This window comes from Polypterus senegalus, chromosome 1 (assembly GCF_016835505.1).
Source record: "Polypterus senegalus isolate Bchr_013 chromosome 1, ASM1683550v1, whole genome shotgun sequence".
Taxonomy (NCBI): domain Eukaryota; kingdom Metazoa; phylum Chordata; class Cladistia; order Polypteriformes; family Polypteridae; genus Polypterus; species Polypterus senegalus.
This window is the reverse complement of record NC_053154.1, coordinates 176,174,004-176,191,247: the sequence shown is the minus strand read 5'-3', so window position 1 is coordinate 176,191,247 and position 17,244 is coordinate 176,174,004. Positions and strand designations below refer to the sequence as shown.

Below are 17,244 nucleotides of genomic sequence, written 5' to 3'. Positions count from 1 at the left end.
AACCACATGGCCCTGGTCTGGATTATCTGGGTTGAAAATGCCATGAATGTTTAGTTAGTAAATAGTTAGTAAACTCGACTTGATGTTTTCTTGGAGGAAACAAGTGGATAGGACTGGCGAGCTTTGTTGGGCTGAATGACCTGTTCTCGTCTAGAGTGTTCTAATGAAGATATATATAAATGTTTTTCCAGTCAAAGCAAAATGTGAATTAATACTTATGAAAAAAAACTGTTTTTATTATTACTATTTATAACACTAATAACAACAATAATTCTTAACACACACTGTCCTATGTTTTCAATGTTGTGTACTGTTCACACATATATTTAACAGACCCACAAAGAAAAGCTATAAAATTCTTATTGTACTCGTGATTGAATATGTCACTTAAGAACTGAAAATGAATGACTTACTCTAACAAAACATGAATTACATATTTGATACATTGTATCCAAATATAGATGCTGTACATACAGAATATGTATTACCTCTTTAATTAGTTGACTGGGAACTGTTACAAACCATATTAGAGTTTTTCTCGGGGTTAGCTGGACATACAGGTAAACATTTCACTCTAATCTGTACATGCAACAATACTTCTACTATTACTGCTTCTGTGATTTTTTGAGTTGCAAGGTCGTAGTAACAACCATTGTGCACCATACTACATTCTTCCATTATAAAGGAAAATATTTTTTAGCTTCTGTAGTGATACAGAAATGAAGCTTTATAATGAGGTAAAAGTAATGCTTATGATTTAATTCTTTTAAACTTGAAGCTATTAATCTACAAATATATATTTAAAGTTAACTGACTGAATGACTGACTGGCTCACTTGCTTACTCACTCATTCACTCATCAACCAAAACACTGAAATAAAATTTGGCAGGATGGTGGGGAATCTAGGGAAGTAGGTATCCACTAAGAAAGGACATTATAATATGTTAAGTTTTGATGGTAAACCACCCTTCCACAATAAAAAAAAAATACCTTAGAATCATAAAAATGCCTTGGTGAATTTGAGTGAAACTTGGTGACATTGTAGAAAAAGTTAAATTAGCTTATACTTGTTTTTTTTATTTATTGATATTTGTAATTAATAATGCTCTAGCAAGTCGAATATTCTAGTGCACCACATTCCCCATTTTGCTACAACAGTGACAATGATCGCGCAGAGAAATGAGACTAGCTAATTTATGAAAATGAAGGCGGTCTGCAGAGGCGTATTGAAATTAGCAAAGTTTGGTGAAGCTCAAAGGAGACATGTATAGCAAGTGCTTGCCAAGCATGGTGGCAGTGTGAGTAATCAATTTCATTCAACTAATCCAGTAAGAAAAATATTTAATACTCGCTTTGTTCAACCCACCCCCCTACACTCCCCCCCCCATGGGGGCGCACTTCACACCAGCCACTTTGTGTCTCTGCTGCTCGCGTTGTGAAGTGGGATGGATCAACTGCTGGTTTGCTGCTGCTGCTGCTGCTATTGAGCTGCGTGTTCTGGTTGCTGCGCTGTGCGTCGATCATTTAAAAGCCTGTACAGCAGCTGTCCTTTTGTCTCACTGCTTTGTCTCGCGGGACGTCAAAGTGTCTTCCAAGAAGATCACATCTTGACCCAAGTTTTTTTTATTATAATAGAGAGATATATTACCATCACCATCCTTCATCTTATCTGCAACATTGTGCAAATGCTGAATTTGGGACTGCAATTCCCATTAGCCAGTGTGGTACTCCGGAAGATTTTATGAGCACTGAGTTTAAATGAGAGCATAGACAAATGACGCATACCATTAAAAGTAGTAACAACTGCCTTTTTTTTTCCTCAACCACTTTGGGATAACAATTTCATTGTCCTGCTGTATTGCAGCATTTATCTTAGAGGAATGTTTCTCAACCTTTGTTACCTTGGAACCCAGTTTTACCTTTTTAAATTCTTTGATGATCCACAGACAGCATTCGAAGAGAATAGAGTATTTCCCCCTTTGTGAAGTAAGTAGTGAGGGAGGTTCCTTTTGGTGAAACAGGCTCAATTAGAAATGGGGAAAAATATCGTACAGCATTGTCTTATGCATTCAGCAGACCAGGGTTGTGTCACATGTGACAATAAACCTGAAATAAATTGATTACAATAATTTTTTTATCAATGCCTAGTCTTTTTTTGAAAAAGCCAGTACTGTTGTCTATCTGCCAATTGTCATTAAGTTTGTTATCCCAATTAACAATTAGCTTTTTGAAGTTATAAAAATAAAAAAAAACCTGGGTGCGTGCCCTGGCATATGCAAGCTAAAACTTAATTCATCCCCACCCCCCAAATCATCACCCCTTACATGTGCATGTGCGTCAGTGTTACCAGGTATACTGTTTTCTTGCCCAATTGGGCCATTTTTGATCATCATCTGTGGGAAAAAATGGGCTTTTGCAGGTTAATTGGGCTACTTTTTTAAAACAACATGGTATTTTGGACTATTTTTCAACCCCCCAGCAACAAATTTTGATGATGCTTTTCATCCATCCGGCACCTCTTGCTCTGGTATTGTATATGTTCTTTACCATTGTAAAATCCCCAAGGGGAATGCTCCCTGGTTGTGTGATGATATACTGTATACCCATTCTGTCACTCTGAAATATCTCAGAGGGACCTCAGAGTGACCTCCCCCACCTCGAGTTTGATGGCTTGTACCTAACACTCTCACTCTGACACTACCCCCGGCTTTTTGGAGTGTCATTTTGTCTACCTCAAGCTTTGGATTATTTTTTGGGCAAATTCATTATTTTTACGCTGTCTTTCAGCTATAAATTTTTCAGAAACCTGGCAACTCTGAAACATGTGACATTAGCCAAAAGGTGTTATTTTATCTTTCTGATGGTAAATATTTAAGTGCTATTGATTAATTCTGTCATACTAATATGAGAGCCTATAGTGGTCATAAGATCACATTTATGTATACTTTGAGTGTTACTGTATTGAGCTTTAGGCAGTATTATTCAATTGTAGCTGCAACAGGATTTTAGGATGTTGATATAACCCCTGTCAAGATGATTATCCCATCCCCCTGCCCCCTTAACTTCGGAATGGAAGGTTAAAATCACTTCAGACTTCTACTGGAGTTGCTCACTGACCTGTAGATTATGCCCTAGAAATTTCATGTCTTTCTAAAACTAGCTGTGTTGCAGCTACAGTCCTAAAATTTCCAACACCTCGTTCTCACTCAAAATCACCGGCATTTCTCTTTTTTATCAGTACTTTGTGCTCCTTAACGCAATACATGTACAGTACTTGGTTACTCGTATATTATATTGCTGTACCTCAACCTAATGTATGAGTGATTGGGGGCTTGTTTAATTTATATATGTGATGTTGATAGAGTGTAAGTACATGCATGTGACACCCCGGTGCCTGTGGGAGTCTTAATCTTGTAAAGCTATAACTCATTTTTTAATTAGATAGATAGATAGATAGATAGATAGATACTTTATTAATCCCAAGGGGAAATTCACATAATCCAGCAGCAGTATACTGATACAAAGAAACAATATTAAATTAAATAGTAATAAAAATGAAAAGAATTAAAATAAAATTAATGTTCGCATTTACTCCCCCGGGTGGAATTGAAGAGTCGCATAGTGTAGGGTAGGAACGATCTCCTCAGTCTGTCAGTGGAACAGGACAGTGACAAAAGTCTGTCACTGAAGCTACTCCTCTGTCTGGAGATGACACTGTTAAGTGGATGCAGTGGATTATTCATGATTGACAGGAGTTTGCTTAGTGCCCGTCGCCCTGCCACAGATGTTAAACTGTCCAACTTTAATCCTACAATGGAGCCTGCCTTCTTAACAAGTTTGTCCAGGCGTGAGGCGTCTTTCATCTTTATGCTGCCACCCCAGCACACCACCGCGTAGAAGAGGGCACTCGCCACAACCGTCTGGTAGAACATCTGCAGCATCTTACTGCAGATGTTGAAGGATGCCAACCTTCTCAGAAAGTAAAGTCTGCTCATTATGCTCTATCATTATGTAGATGATACAGGAGAGTTGATACTTGACATTACTTACTGTATGTAAGTCCAGATTTTCCTAATAACCAAATTAATCCAGCAGTCACGAGAGCGTATAAAATACCTGGTCAGAAGATGGACAATAGTTGTAAAGAATTCCTCATCGCATCACAAACGTCACAGTAGAGTATAGATGCTATATAATACTTATTGTGAGCCATCGCTTATCAGACCTGGAGAACACTAACAAAGATACATGACACTACGAAGGAATACACTATGTAAGAAACTAGCAGCATCTTTTAAGGCACACTGTCTCTTAATCAGAGACACCAAGTCTGTGTCTTTTGACTGATGATTAATGGTTAAATGTATGTTGATCTGTATTTTTTTATTTCTTATATTATGCAATATAAATATTTGCATACGTTTGCTTGTTCTGTCCTGTGACCTTGGTCTAAATATATTTCATTCATTCTCAGATATAAATGTAAAATATGGTTTCAGTATTTTTAATTGTATATTTGTACTTTGTCATGGCTGTTAACAGTCTGTCTGTAGCATGTGGAATTTATTCTGTAACATTACATTACTCTTACTAAGTCTGTTAGACCTGCTCACGAGGTTGTCCAAGTAAATATGCAGCTTTGTTCCCCTTCACCAATTCCAAGAAGAACACTGTGATTGCACTTGTTCTGCTGCTAGACCACAGCTCTGTAGTACACTGCAATGGCGCTAATCCACAAAGTTAGTTTTGTTATTGTAAATATATACTAAGATCAGACTGGCATGGGATCATTCCCAGCGCAGAGCACTCAGATGAAAATTTGCACTGTTTATTGTCTCATCTCATAATTTTTTGATCTGTCTTTCAATAATGTGGGCAATTTACAAATATGATCATTAACATTGTACATATTTGCTGTACTTTAATACAAAGGGAACAGAAATGGCAAAAATGTTTATGATCAAGGCCAATCTTATAAAGCTCATAGGGAATAAGAATGTAATCATGTTAGCAGCAGGTGGTTGTGTTGGTGGTTGGGGTTCTTGAAAAATTTACTTGTTATCCAGTGGGATATCTCAATATTGTGTCCCATACTGAAATGGTATGTAGAGGTCTCTATGAGTAAAATGTTAGCAGCAGGTTAAAAGCACTTGAGAAGAGAGAACTAAAGAAGAGAAACACAGGATGCAATGGAAATTTAGTTTCTAAGAATAACCCACAGGTTTGCAAGGAAAATTAACATATTGACAAAATAAATAGAAAACAAGAAGTCTGGCTGAAGTTTTATGAGTTTATCCTGAAATGTTTGAGGTGCAGGTTTCATTAAAAACATTACAGATATTCTAAATTTCTTGTTGTGACCAGTGGGTAGAAGTGAATAGATCATAACCAATCAAAAGGGAGAAATTATAAAAACTGAGCCTTCTCTGTTTTTAGAGTAAAAAGGAGAAGGTCCAACCTGAACAGCATTGGCCTTAACTGAGCTGGTACCGCATTTACAAGGCCTTAGGGAGATGTTAGAAAAAGAGTAAAGGTTGTGGTTAAGGAAGTGTGTGTTTGTTGGGGTAGATTCAATGAGGATTCAATTAAAAGTCGAGACAAAGGAATAAATGGCTTTTATCATTTTGTAGAAGACAAATAGTTAAAGCCTAGTGGTAGGAATAAACCTGGTAGCATATGTAAAGCTGTAACAGAGAATTACTTGTGTCCATATCATTCAAAATAAATTTTTTGATAAGATGTTTTAACGTTCTGGTATTTTGAAGGAAGATTCTTATCTCTTTCTTTTTAATGCTGTATAACCTTCTGTAAATCCAGAAAATGAGCAAAACGTTTTCTAATGCTGACTGCCCTCCTTTGTTATGGTCAAATATGTTGTTAATATTTAGTTAAGCTCTTTGATTAAGTCTCAATGCCAAAGCCAGTTGGAAAAGAAAAAAACGAAAAAAAAAATATAAACATTCTGAAGATGCAATTTGACTTTCCTATTCAACTTTATGTGTATTCATGAGTGCTCCCAATTAATGAGATACTGTGTTAGACATTTTCACATACATTTTATTATACTCAAGTCTGAAGGAAAGTAGACATTCAGCTTGTAGATAATGTCAACAAATCAATTAAAAAGACTAGTGTTAATGCTATTTCTAATGGATAAATAGAGTAAACTGTGCCTTAGATTATACAGTTTAGGAGATGAAACTGTAATTGGGATTTAAGATGAAATATAATAACAGTCTTTGTATGGGTGGACACCCTTGTGAAATTCATCCAGTATTACTATGAGGTTATTAGTTGATTTGCTTTTAAAATTCATCCATCCATCCATTATCCAACCCGCTATATCCTAACTACAGGGTCATGGGGGTTTGCTGGAGCCAATCCCAGCCAACAAAGGGTGCAAGGCAGGAAACAAACCCCGGGCAGGGCGCCAGCCCACCACAGGGCGCACACCCACACACCAAGGACACACTAGGGACAATTTAGAAGCGCCAATGCACCTAACCTGCATGTCTTTGGACTGTGGGAGGAAACCGGAGTACCCGGAGGAAACCCATGCAGACATGGGGAGAACATGCAAACTCCACGCTGGGAGCACCTGGGAAGCAAACCTGGGTCTCCAAACTGTGAGGCAGCAACGCTACCACTGTGCCACCGTACTGCTTTTAAAATGCACCTGTTAAATCTCGCAGCCTTGATGTTCTCTTCCTCCCTCCCTCCACCTCATATATCTTCTTACGTTACTGCTTCAAGTAGGAAGCCTGTGATTTTGGCTTTGATTCAGAGCTACCCAACTGCTCCTTGTACGTCATTTTAACCTCTGCCTCTCCACAGTTAGGCTCTGTTTCTGTTGTTTACTTCCTATGGTATGAAATTTTCTCTAAAGTCCTCCCACTTACCCACATGATCTTTCCTTTTTACTTTTTCAGTACTGTGTAATTGAATATTAAAATTTTTCTTGCATCCTGCAGTGGACTGCTGTCAAATCTAGAATGACTTCTTGTATTTCTGTGCCTGATTCTGCCATGATATACTTTTGCCCTCTAATAGTAAAAGCAGATATCAAAACTAGATGGATGAATGGGTTATTTTTATCTGTTCCAGAATCTCTTATTGTCAATACACACAGGTTCTGATTATATAGTAGATGGATGAATAAATTTATAGATCTCATCAAATAACTGTAAAAGGAATATTACATCAGTGAGATTGGTAACTGATGTGCAATTTATCAAAGCAACTTTTTCAAAAGTACAATTCCAGGAAAATGTCACCATGTACGTGACCCAAACTGAAATCGGAGTCATAATACCAGCTCTGTCCATAAGGTATTAAAGGCAGTTTGGTGAACAAGGTTGGCATGCTTACCAGTGTTCATACTTTCATAATGCCTATGAGTGTCCAAGTCTTTCAGTTCATATCTGATTTTTTGATTTGTATCTTTTCGTTACATGCTTTAGCTTAAAATTAAAGAGTTTTTCTCTTGAGTTCATGTTTAGCTAAGCTTCATCTAATTCCTGATGATTGGCAAAGAGCTCACTATTTGCCTATCTCACCAACTGTAATGTTACATCTCTTCTAGAAGATTAGCTTGGTTACATGTATTTATTTATTCATACAAAACCTGTATTTTTTTTATTTGTGTTGTTTCCTTGCAGGACTCTGTCAATGTAAACTCTCCTTTATTCTCTCCTACTCTATATTTCCCTATTTATTCAGTTTTTCCTGTTATATTGTAAGGCTAAGGACAGGACAGGGAATCTCTCTCTCTCCTTTTTTTCTTCTGGTATTTATTCATTCATTCACTGAATTCTTGTATTGTTTGGTTAGTATGAATAAAATACATCAAAAATTATAGTTGAGTGACATGCTAAGATAAAACTTCAAGTAAGTATGGACATTTTAGTAACTTGTTTCTTTAAGAGTAAAGGCTCGTGATGGTGGTGAGGGGGGTGTAGTACCTTTTTAAACCCACTCCACAGCTGCAGAGAATGACAGGAAATTTGGCTACAGGAAACTAGAAATGAGTGCCGGGGGGCTTTTTGTGTTTCAGAACTGATTCGGCACGGGTGTCTATGAGAGTCCAGAACTTAGAAGTGGATTTTTTTTTAACCCTGGCTGTGTTGGGGCATTAGTTTTATGGCAAAAAAAAAATGGAAATAATGGTGAAAAATAGTTTTCTAGTGGCCCAAGGTTGAGGTCAAAACTCAACTTTGTCGGCATATGGCTTAGAAACTGTGCTTTAAGATAAATGCTTTAATGGCAGAGATTCATTCTTCTCATACAAGATGGAGTGCATGTATTGCCTGAGGCAATATCTCATTTTCTATGTGAGATTGTATCATGTCACCAGATCTAACTGAACCTGTCTTTGTTATTTGTGAGAGAAAATATGCTTTTGGCATCTGTTGTAGAGATGCTTCTAGTTAAGAGGATATCTTTGGCCAGCTTAGCAGTGTTGAACAGAATCCTATTATTTCGTTTTTTTAGGCAATGATAACGGATTACTTTCACCACACGATTCAGCTACTGGTCAGATTATACTGTATATTATACAGTTCTTTAAAACTCACAGTCCTAAATTAATACATTATTTGGCCTCAAATGTAAAATAAATTGTAAAATATGTTTTTTGAAAATGTCCACTGTAGTTAGCTCTGACTCCTCCAGAGTCCCGAGTTCAAATCCCAGTTCAGTCAATGCTTATGTTGAGGTGGTGTATTTTCCTAGTGCTTATTTTTTTACTCCAGCATACTCAAGATATATAGTTTAGGTAAATTGCTGACTTTAAATTCACAGAGTGTAAGTGAGGGTACCCAGCGTTGGTTGCTGAGATGAACACAGGTATCTCACGATCCTGAATTAGATAAGCAGAATAGGAAATGGATGGATAGAATGTTTTTGAATGTAATGATATTTATCAATTCATATTATGCATTTTTTATATGAGTACTCTGACTTTTTAAAAACTGTTATTTGCAATGGTGCTTGGAAGCGATTTATTTTAAACATGCCAAAATATTGCAACGTTTGTTTCTGTTTTCTCAATCCAAATAGCTCTATTATATAAGTTCATTATTGAAATAAGTTAGACTAGCTGGAATATATATATATATATATATATATACACTGTGTGCACAATTATTAGGCAAGTGAGTATTTTGACCATATCATCATTTTTAATGCGTATATTCCAACTCCAAGCTGTATTAACTTGAATGCTTATTGGATTTAAGCACGTCAGGTGATGTGTATTTGTGTAATGAGGGAGGGTGTGGCCTAAGGAGATCAACACCCTATATCAAGGTGTGCAGAATTATTAGGCAGCTAGTTTTCCTCAGGCAAAATGGGCCAAAAAGAGATTTAACTGACTCTGAAAAGTCAAAAATTGTAAAAAGTCTTTCAGAGGGATGCAGCACTTTTGGAATTGCTAAGATATTGGTGTGTGATCACAGAACCATCAAACATTTTGTTGCAAATAGTCAACAGGGTCGCAAGAAACGTGTTGAGAACAAAAGACGCAAATTAGCTACCAAAGATTTGAGAAGAATCAAGCGTGAAGCTACCAGGAACCCATTATCCTCCAGTACTTTCATATTCCAGAGCTGCAACCTACCTGGAGTGCCCAGAAGTACAAGGTGTTCAGTGCTCAAAGACATGGCCAAGGTAAGGAGGGCTGAAACCCAACCACCACTGAACAAGAAACATAAGTTGAAACGTCAAAACTGGGCCAAGAAATATCTGAAGACAGATTTTATTCAAAGGTTTTATGGACCGATGAGATGAGAGTGACTCTTGATGGACCAGATGGATGGACCTGTGGATCAGTAATGGGCACAGAGCTCCACTCCAACGTGGAGGTGGGGTACTGGTATGAGCTGGTATTTTTAAAGATGAGCTAGTTGGACCTTTTGCATTGAAGATGAACTCAAAATCAACTCCCAAACCTACTGCCAGTTTTTGAAGACACTTTCTTCAAACAGTGATACAGGAAAAGACCATGATTTTTATGCAGGCCAATGCTCCATCACTTGCATCGAAGTTCTCCACTGCGTGGCCAGCCAGTAAAGGCCTTAAAGATGAAGGAATAATGACATGGCCCCTTCCTCATCTGACCTAAACCCTATCGAGAACTTGTGGGCACTTCTTAAACGCTAGATTTACGGGGAGAAAAACAATACACCTCTCTGAAGAGTGTCTGGGAGGCTGTAGTCACTGCTCCACAAAAGCTGATCGTCAACAGATCAAGAAACTGACAGACTCCATGAATGGAAAGGCTTATGACTGTTATTGGAAAGAAGGGTGGCTATATTGGTCATTGATTGATTGATTGATTTTTTGAAATGTCAGAGATGTTTATTTGTAAATTTTGAGGTGTTTGTTTATTATTCTCACTATAACAGATGAAAATAAACAAGTGAGATGGGAAAATTTTCATTTTCCTTTAGTTGCATAATAAATCTGCACACTAATAGTTGCCTAATAATTGTGCACATATGTATTCCCCTGATGATGTTCACACTCACATTTCCGTTGTGAAACATTCAGGTTTCAGGTTTATTAACATTTTGGATTGACTGATAGCACTGTGTTTGTTCCATATTAAAATTAATCCTCAAAAATACAACTTGCCTAAATATATATATATAAATAAATTAAAAACATGTGCACTTGTTCAAGGTATTAATTTCCCTCTCTCTGCTTTTCTAGCACTGCTTTTTCCCCCCTTTCCTCTCTCTCTGTTCATGTCTTTCACTTGAGTCCCAGGCTGTTGTTTCCTGTAACTGCACTCCTTGTGTCTCTGTTGTGTTGACTCTCTCCTGACCCCCTCGCCAGTTCATCATCTAAGTCGCCATGTTGCCCTGCACTGTTCTGTATCTGCTAGGAGGGCGCAGTTTCCTCTCTGTGTTTCCTGCCTCTTTCCTGTTTCCTGCCCAGCTTCCCTGCACGCCAGCACAGGCTCCCTTTCTCGTGGCAGGAAGTCTCCCACACGTCGCTGTGGTTGTTATGGCGGCAGCCATGGAAAAGCCCACCCCTTCCCAGCAGAAAAGCAACATGACCAGGGAGGGCATCGGCAAAAGACACAGTCAGGTCCTTCTCTGACCTTGTGCCCTGCTTTACGGTTATGCATTAAATTTTTAATTCTTGATAATTTTTCAATGTACTGGTCATGTAGTTACAAAGAATTATTCATTAAGGTGATTAATTGCCCTCTTCTAAGACCTTTACTGTTGGAATTTTGGAGTTTTAACTTTTTTTTAGCTGTTTCTATCATAACTTTGGATGCTGCCTTGTATGATATTGTTAAGCAAATGACCATAGGTTGTGTTGTGCAAAATTAGTGATCTGTGCATTTGTTATTGTAGGCAGACAGTGGGGCCAGGTAGCTGTTGACTTACACTTGTAGTAACAAACAAATAATCTTTAGTTTTGTATTTCTTTTTTTAGCAATTGCTTTACAATTACTGAATATATTGTAGCCTCATATGTTCTCTGTTTCAGTGAAAGAAATGCTCAGCATCATATTAATAATAATAATAATAATAATAATAATAATAATAATAATAATAATAATAATTCTTTACATTTATGTAGCACTTTCCTAAGTACAGTACTCAGAGTGCTCTCCATGCAGGGAGGACTCCGGATGTGAACCCATGATCACCTTGCTGGAATGTAGCACTGCTACCACTACGATCATGCCTTTCTGTGTGACATGTGTGATCAACTCAAAATATTGCATGTCTGCTATTGTGTAATCAGTACATCTCTGACTTGTGTGAAGGTTACAATTAATTTACAGGAGCTTTTTCAGCAGTTTTTCTAAAGGATAATACAAAAGAATAAAGGACAGCATTTGTAAAATTAACATTTTGAATAAAAACTGCTGGAAATCAAGTGAAATATTGCTTTCCTCAACATACATGGTATTCTGAAGGGTTGACACATAGAAGAGTAATGTATTTAAAGGGATAAGGTAAATATTGTTATCAAATGGGAAGAAAGGGATGTGAAAAGTACAGGAGCAGAAGAGACATGCTGATATCAGTTGAAAGTGACCTCTCGATTGAGCAGTACCAAGTGAACTCTGCTGACTTAGATACCATTAATGAGCTGTAAGGAAACATAATTCTGTGCATTCTTTAGAACAAGAAGGAATAAAACATATCTCTTGCAGTAATGGAAAGTAGCATAGCAAAAATGGTACAGAGCTCTACATCAAAATCCAAAAACAAAATCCTATTTGATCATACAGTGTATTATCTATTCATCCATTGGACATCTCTGGACATTTTTGGAATGAGAGTGGAAACTGGAGAAACGACTATGCAGGTAGTGTCTGGGCCTGGAATTCATATCTAGTCTCTTAGAACTATGAGTAGGTAACATTAACCACTGCACCACCATTCTGACTTACAGTTTGAAATGTATAGGTAAAAAAATGAAATACATTTTGCTCTCCATCAGCTTATTCTGGTAAGAATCACAAAAACACACTGAACTAACAGGGCACTCTGTCCAAATCAACCGACTCTTAAGTACTACCGGGAAATTTCTAGACCATCAAGGAGCTACTCTTTAATCTTTACTTTACTCCTCTCCAGCACAAAAAATGCCTCAGAGGTGGATTATCACAGACATAATGGTGTAAAATGGGAGCACAGTTCTGAGACTTCATAATTTAAATTGAAACGGCCTGCAACAGTACTTTAAATACATGTCAGAATAAGACTGACCTTGAGCATGCCTATTGAGCTGTTTTGGCAGGTTCTGCATTCTTTTATGTATTCATGCCTAACTGCAAACATGGCTCTAACATTTCTTTGTATTTCTGCATGTAACTGTATGACTCATGCATTGCTGCAAGTTATGTTGTTCCAGTTAATAAACATAACATTTTAAATTATGATTACTCCACTGTAGTTAAAGGAGAACATACTAAAATACTTAAATATATAACCTAGTGTGTGCTTGGTGTGTGTGTGTGTGTGTGTGCATGCCCTGCGGTGGGCTGGCGCCCTGCTCGGGGTTTGTTTCCTGCCTTGTGCCCTGTGTTGGCTGGGATTGGCTCCAGCAGACGCCCGTGACCCAGTAGTTAGGATATAGCGGGTTGGATAATGGATGGATGGATGAATTTTAAAAGCAAATCAACTAATAACCTCATAGTAATACTGGATGAATTTCACAAGGGTGTCCACCCATACAAAGACTGTTATTATATTTCATCTTAAATCCCAATTACAGTTTCATCTCCTAAACTGTATAATCTAAGGCACAGTTTACTCTATTTATCCATTAGAAATAGCATTAACACTAGTCTTTTTAATCGATTTGTTTACATTATCTACATTATCTATTTGTTTAAGATGGGGATGGTTTGATGACACAGTAGTTAGATAGCACTGCTGCCTAATCATTCCAAGTACCTGTTTTCAGTTCTTTCCTCAGTCAGCATCTTTGAGGGATTTGCATGTTTTCCTTGTTTCTGTGTATTCTTTCTAGATAACATTTTCTTAATTTGGGACTCCAAATTGAGTCTGTATGAGGCAGGGTATGTGTGGGCATGTGTGTGCCCTTCAAATTAATAGATTAGTTTAGATTAGATTAGATTAAATTAGATTAGATTATCTTTATTAATACATTCGGGAAATCCAATGCATACAGCAGCAGAAAGTAAAAAAACAATGATACAGACTCACAGGACAGATAATACAGCCAATCAATCAATCAATCGCTTGTTAATTAATAAATAAATAAACTTAATGAGCACATCAGGTGGAAACATTGAATTTCCTGACAGCAGTGGACAAAAAAGCCCCCCAGACGTGCTTCTTAGCACACTGTGGTGGAATGAGGCTGTGGTTTAAAGTGCTCCAAGAGAGTCCCTCCTGGAGGGGATAGAGGGGATGCTCCCAGAGATTCTATAAAAAGGAGAGCCAGTTTGGAAAAGAGACTGATGAAGGGATTTAATTAAATAATAATAAAACAAAAATAACATAATTACTTACTTAAAAGCCATATGAATTTTAACCATGTATGCAGTTTGCATAAATTAGCCAAACTACAGGCATAACGTATTATCTGTTCATCACATTTGTAATTGTACTTTATTCATTAAGTTATTTGCAGTACAGCATGAATTGATTTATTATTTAACTTTCAGCAAAGTCATTAATATCCTTTTAATTTATTGCTTGCTGAGCTGGTCAGGCATTTGCTGTAGCTGGCAGCATTGGTAGGGGTGTGGTTTGCTCAATTGTTTAACAGAGTCATAGAACCTACTAGCCAGCAGTCAATGTTTCTTCATATTCAATGAGCTGTAAGAATATATTTCCAAATATAACTGAGAAAGTTTGCCAAAAGAGACATTGTTTTCCTCAAAGTGGAAAAAGGTTTAATATGACTACCCTATTAGACTGTTAATAGCTTAAAATTTTTTAAATTTCTATTTTTAGTACATCACACAGAACTAATACATTAAAAACAAAATGAAGAATCACAAAACTAAAAAATATTTCAGTTCATACATACATATAGTCTTATACCCACTTAATCTAATTTAAAGTATACAAAAAAAAGGTATCTATGGCTGCAGGTTTCTTCTTGTATGTTGGCCTTCTGTATAGCTGCTTTTGAGCATATTCCTTATTTGCCTTGTCAAGTGTAATGCTTAACTTACTGGCAGAGCAGCAAGTCTAGAAATGTCAAGGTGAAGTTTTGCTTGTTTTTTTTCTATCTTGGCTCCAATATAGGTTCTTGCCCGGTGCAATCCTGAATTGAAGTAATTGAATCTGAGAATCTAATGTTATCTGTACCTCTGGTTAGAAAGATTTTAACTGAAATTCTGCTAATAATCAAATTCATTGTTTTGTTCATCTTGGTAGATAGGGTTTTCCTTATGTTTGAACTTTAACAACAATAATGATGAAATATGTAGTTGGATGAAAATATTATTGCCAACAGCCTAGCAAATGAGCATTTTACATTTTTCTTTTATTCAGAAATACGAAGGCGTGGTTCAAAAGACCCTCTTGGGAAGCAGCTGGCCCTATACGATCCCCCTTGTGAGGGCAGCAGTGGAGAAGAGGAGCCACCACTAAGTCCTGGACGCAAAACACCAAAGGATGCCCAAGGCAAACTGGGACCCCAGCCTCAGCTACCTCCTCCACAGCTGTATGACACACCATACGAGCCCGAGAGCATGGAGGGAACAGATGCAAGAAGCACTAGGCCTGAAAATGATGAAAGGCCTGCAGCTGAGTATGAACAGCCCTGGGAGTGGAAAAAGGAGCAGATTGTTAAGGCACTATCTGGTGAGTGTGCTATACTGTATATGCTTAAGACGGTGATGATGAATGGACAGGGATTATTAAAAGAGGGGCAAGTGATACCAGAAGTGGACTGAAGCAAGAAAAGAAAAATAGCATACAGCATAACAGAAAACACAACTACAATGTGCTGCAATATTGAATTAAGTCTAACAAAATCTGTCTGCTATGTTTCATAAATGTGAAACTGCAAAACTGGAGGCCAAAAATGGGGGCGGTATGCACTGATAGTGCATTGCCGCACCCACCACACAGCCAAATATGGGTGCACCAATAAACAATAAAAATAGCAATCTGAATTAGTGAATGGAGTGGGCCAGTAAAATATATACAACCACAAATTGTGCATGTTTACTTTTGATGTTGTTCTAAAGTTGTAGCAAAAGTAAATGCAAATTACAGGAACGAATATGAAAGATTTGATGGGTGTAAATATTTTTTTAAGTAAAAATTGAAGTGTGCTTTAAAAGCACAATATCACATTTTTCTGAAGTCAATATCTTGTGGAACCTTTGGCCCTAGGGGAGATATACCACAATTTGGATAAATAGATTCTTTTTGCAACATACACAGTCAGTGGAAATTGCACTGCTTCTATAAAGTTTTCACTTACTCATTGCCTCATGTGAATCATTATAGTGCAATAATGAGTACAGAGTGGATTTCTAGGTTCAACAGTGCAATTCTTGTATTTTCATAACCTGCTTTTTCGGGCCATGATCACAGGGTAGCTGGAGCCTATTCCAGCAGTCGTCAGTTTTGGGACAAGAGCAACACTTGGACAGGGTGCCAATCCATTGCAGAGTCAGCACCTGCAGGGTGATGGATGTGAAGCTAAGGATTTGCGCTGGTATCCGTCTGGATGCCTGTTCGAATCCCTGTTACTGCCAAAGGAGATCCTATTTTGATGGGCTTTTGAGCAAAGCCCTTAAACTGCAGTTGCTCCAGGGATGCTGTACAATGGCTTATCCTGTGCTGTGACCCCAAGGGGTATGGGAAAACGAACATATTCCTAATACAAGAAATTGTATAAGGTGAAATAAAGACCAAAAAATACACACACAGGCCAATTTAACATTACCAGTCCACCTCACCTGTAAGTCTTTGGAATGTGGGAGGAAACTGAAGCACCCAGAGAAGACACAAGCAAGCACCTTGACAAACTCCACACAGGAGTTCAGTGAGACAGATAGTCACAGCACTGTAGCTGACCTCTCAGTGCATCTTTGCATTTTGTGCCTGTTGTTTGTATTTATGGTATGTTAAACGGTTTTTTTTTTGTTTTCTGTTTTTAGTCTGTTAGTAGTTCTTAGGCTTCAACTTTATTGTCATATGTACTCAGTACAATGAAAAATCTTATTCTGGGAGTCTTCCAGCAATAAAGAAGAATACACAGCAACAGACTAGAATACACAACAATAAACAAAAAAACTCAATTGTAAAAGAAATGCAAAAACAAACAGAAGTAAGAGTGAACATGCAAATAAATAAATGATTCAATGTAAGCTTTGCAGGTATATGGTCCCAAGATGGCCTTCTGTCCTCCAGACATGAGGTAGCCTCCAGTTCTGATGATGGGTGTGGGCAGTGGATGGGTTTTATTTACAGGCCTAATGGCATAATAGAGAAACCTGTTCTTCAGCCTTGTTGTTCTAGCTGCTATACACTTATAGCATCTCCATGATGGTAGCGGTTTGAACAGTTCATGTTGTGGGTGGGTTGTGTCCTTAAAAATGTTATGGGCGCTCTTGAGAACTCTGGTGTTATGGATATCCTCTATTGCAGGTAGTGCTCTTCCAATGATATTTTGTGCCGATTTTACCACACATTATAGAGCATTGAGTCCCATGCTGTACTGTTCCCAAACCAGACTGTGATGTAGTAGGTGAGGATACTCTCGATTATGCATCTGTAG

General features: G+C 37.6%; 1 protein-coding gene across 2 annotated transcripts in view; it reads left to right on the top strand.

Moving 5' to 3' along the window:
- Window positions 1–17,244, top strand: part of she (Src homology 2 domain containing E) — a 55,736-nt gene that overhangs the window by 25,761 nt on the left and 12,731 nt on the right. For both annotated transcript variants that reach the window (XM_039763478.1, XM_039763470.1), the window contains exon 3: window positions 15,003–15,314. In XM_039763478.1, the coding sequence (XP_039619412.1) occupies window positions 15,003–15,314 (312 nt within the window). The remainder of the gene's footprint in view (window positions 1–15,002; window positions 15,315–17,244) is intronic.